This window comes from Mustela lutreola, chromosome 1, assembly GCF_030435805.1.
Source record: "Mustela lutreola isolate mMusLut2 chromosome 1, mMusLut2.pri, whole genome shotgun sequence".
Classification (NCBI taxonomy): domain Eukaryota; kingdom Metazoa; phylum Chordata; class Mammalia; order Carnivora; family Mustelidae; genus Mustela; species Mustela lutreola.
The window spans coordinates 159962692-159965705 of NC_081290.1; the positions used below are offsets into that span (position 1 = coordinate 159962692).

Consider the following 3014-nt stretch of genomic DNA (forward strand, 5'->3'; position numbering starts at 1 on the left):
GCTGAAATTTAGAATTCTCCTAACTCCCACTCTTGTCATTGCAGAAACATAAGAAGGAGTTGTCACTGAGAAATTAATGATCTAAGAATAAATCCCAGATTTATGTTCAGGAAGAATCACTCATCATCCACGTCACTCCATTTAAAACTTGAAAAGGTCTGCATTCCTATAGATGAACAGTTGTTTTTCTGTTGAAGAAGTCTCTTTCAATTCTACATGAGATTATTTTTATGCAAAGACTTTGAAAAACACAAAACAAAGCTTTACCAGTAGCTTCTCACCCTCCCAATTAATAGGAATAAACTCTATTCCGAAGATTTTTTTTTCATGCTTTGTCTTCTCATTTCATGACTCTGGCAATTTTTTTTTAACTTTAAACAAATTTTTATTACACAAAGGTTGTCACATAATTGGATATTTCTCTACTTTTTACACAATTATTCTTACTCTCCACAGAAAGGCTGCATCTTAACTTTTCATCTGGTGATGGAAAACACTAAAATCCTGATTTTAACAGAATAGTAGTAAAAATGCCTCAGTGATTTAAGTTGAAAGCAGTACATTGGTACATGGCTCTTGCACTCAGTTATCAGGAATGTACAAATGTTTTTTTATTCAAAAATACAAAATATGGGGCACCTGGGTGGCTCAGTGGGTTAAAGCCTCTGCCTTCGGCTCAGGTCATGATCCCAGGGTCCTGGGATCGAGCCCCGCATCGGGCTCTCTGCTCAGCAGGGAGCCTGCTTCCTCCTCTCTCTCTGCCTACCTCTCAGCCTACTTGTAATCTCTGCCTGTCAAATAAATAAATAAAATCTTTAAAAAAAAATACAAAATAAATTATCTGTAGGAATGGACAATGACAACAGTAGACCATCATATGTTGTCAACTGAAACCAGTGACTGATGGTTATAGTGATTTTCTTAAACATCAGCCAGGCTTTTCTTCAGTCATTTCCTTCAACTGACTTCTCTCAAGTTATGGGTGAGGAGCACAGCGTGGGCTTCCTCTCACAGTTCATTAATAATGGTAAAGCACTGTTCTAGGAATCAGAACATGCCACCTCCCATACCCCTTCCCATTCCACCCATTCTGCTCATCACTGGGTCCTTCTCTTCTTTAGGAATTTCGGTGACTACAACTTCTGCCATAGTTAACAGAGAGGTCACTCCAGCAGCATACAATAAAGAAGTTCTTACAAACTTTGTTGGATCAATGATTCCTTTTTCCACCATATTCACAAAATCTCCAAGCATAGCATCATAACCAACTTCTGGGGAACTCTGCATAATTTTCTCAACTACCAATGATCTTTCAACACCTGAATTCTTAGCAATGGTCATTGCAGGAATTTTGAGTGTTCTCTTAATAATTTCCATACCAATTTTTTGATCTTCGTTAGTTGGAGTTAATGAATCCAAGGCTGGAATGCACCGAAGCAGGGCACAACCCCCTCCCAGAACAATGCCTTCTTCAATGGCAGCTCATGTAGCATTGAGCGCATCGGTAACTCTGTCTTTCTTTTCATTCACTTCAACATCACTTGTCCCACCAACCTTCAACACAGCTACACCATCTGAGAGTTTTGCCAAATGTTCATTCAGCTTTTCCTTTTCAAATTCACTAGTTGTAATACCTAACTGCTCAATGATTTCTTGAATACATTTTTCAATTTGAGCCTTGTCACCTTTTCCTTTTAAGAGCATGGCATCATGTTTGGTCACAATGACCTCTCCAACTTTTCCTAAGTCATGAGGCTGAACATCTTCGAGATTTAGAGTCAATCCTTCTTCCCCAAAAACTGCACCACTAGTAGCAATAGCCATGTCTTTAAGCTGATTCTTCCTATTGTCACCAAAACCTGGAGCTTTGACTGCCACAATCTGAAGACCAACTTTTAACCTATTCAAAACGAGTGTACTCAGAGCTTCTCCATCAACTTCTTCAGCAATTATGATCAAGGGCTTATGGTGAGCATTGGCAATTTCAAGAGCAGGTACAATGGACTGGATGCTAGAAATTTTCTTTTCACTCGATAGAACATAAGCATCCTGGAATTCACATTTCTGACCTTTTGAGGTATTAATAATGTATGGAGAAATGTAACCTCGATCAAACTTCATGCCTTCAATAATTTCTAATTCATCATTTAGTGTTTTTCCATCCTTTACTGTGATGACACCCTTTCTTCCAACCTTTTTCATTGCATTGGAAATGATGTTGCCAATTTCTTTGTCTCCATTTGCAGAAATGGTAGCAACCTGAGCAATTTTTTCAGGGGTTGTCATGGGTTTAGACTGCTTCTTAAGTTCAGCAATTACAGCATCAACAGCTAACATCACACCTCTCCTGATTTCCACAGGATTAGCACCTTTGCTAATCTTCTCGAAGCCTTCCTTGGCAATAGAGCATGCCAAGATAGTAGCAGTAGTGATGCCATCCCCAGCCTCTTCATTTGTGTTACTGGTGAGATCTTGAACAAGTTTAGCGCCAATATTTTTGTAATTATCTTTTAAGTCAATTGACTTTGCTACGGTCACACCATCTTTTGTCACTTTGGGACTTCCCCAACTCTCTTCAATAATCACTGTTCTTCCCTTTGGCCCCACTGTAATAGCTACAGCATTGGCTAAAAGGTCTACACCTTGAAGCATTAAGGCTCAGGCATCTGCACCAAATTTTGTATATTTGGCATAAGCCCAAGTGAGATGAGGAGCCAGTGCTCTGGACACTGACCTAATTTGGCAAAGGAATGCGGGTAATCAAAGCGCTTCTGCGGGGGCAGCGGTGGAGTGTGAGCACGGTGAGGCAGGTCATCGGAGACTAGTGAGGCCATGACTCTTGAAATTTTTGGAACAAAACAATTATCTTCAGTTTGCTCTTATCACGCATCATTCTAAAAGTCCTCTTAACAGGTATGGACAAAGTTACCAGTAACTAAGTAAATTTTTAAAAGTTCATTTAAAAAAAGGAATAAAAAATAGGCATATCTTAATTTCTTTATCTTAAAACATGT

General features: G+C 39.1%; 1 protein-coding gene across 1 annotated transcript; it reads right to left on the reverse strand.

Moving 5' to 3' along the window:
• Positions 1 to 886: 886 nt before the first annotated feature.
• LOC131833857 (60 kDa heat shock protein, mitochondrial-like) lies at positions 887 to 2701 on the reverse strand. Its single transcript, XM_059177720.1, is given in 1 exon segment — positions 887 to 2701. A coding segment is annotated over 1 exon segment (1605 nt). The 5' UTR covers positions 2653 to 2701; the 3' UTR covers positions 887 to 1047.
• Between the last annotated feature and the right edge of the window lie 313 nt (positions 2702 to 3014).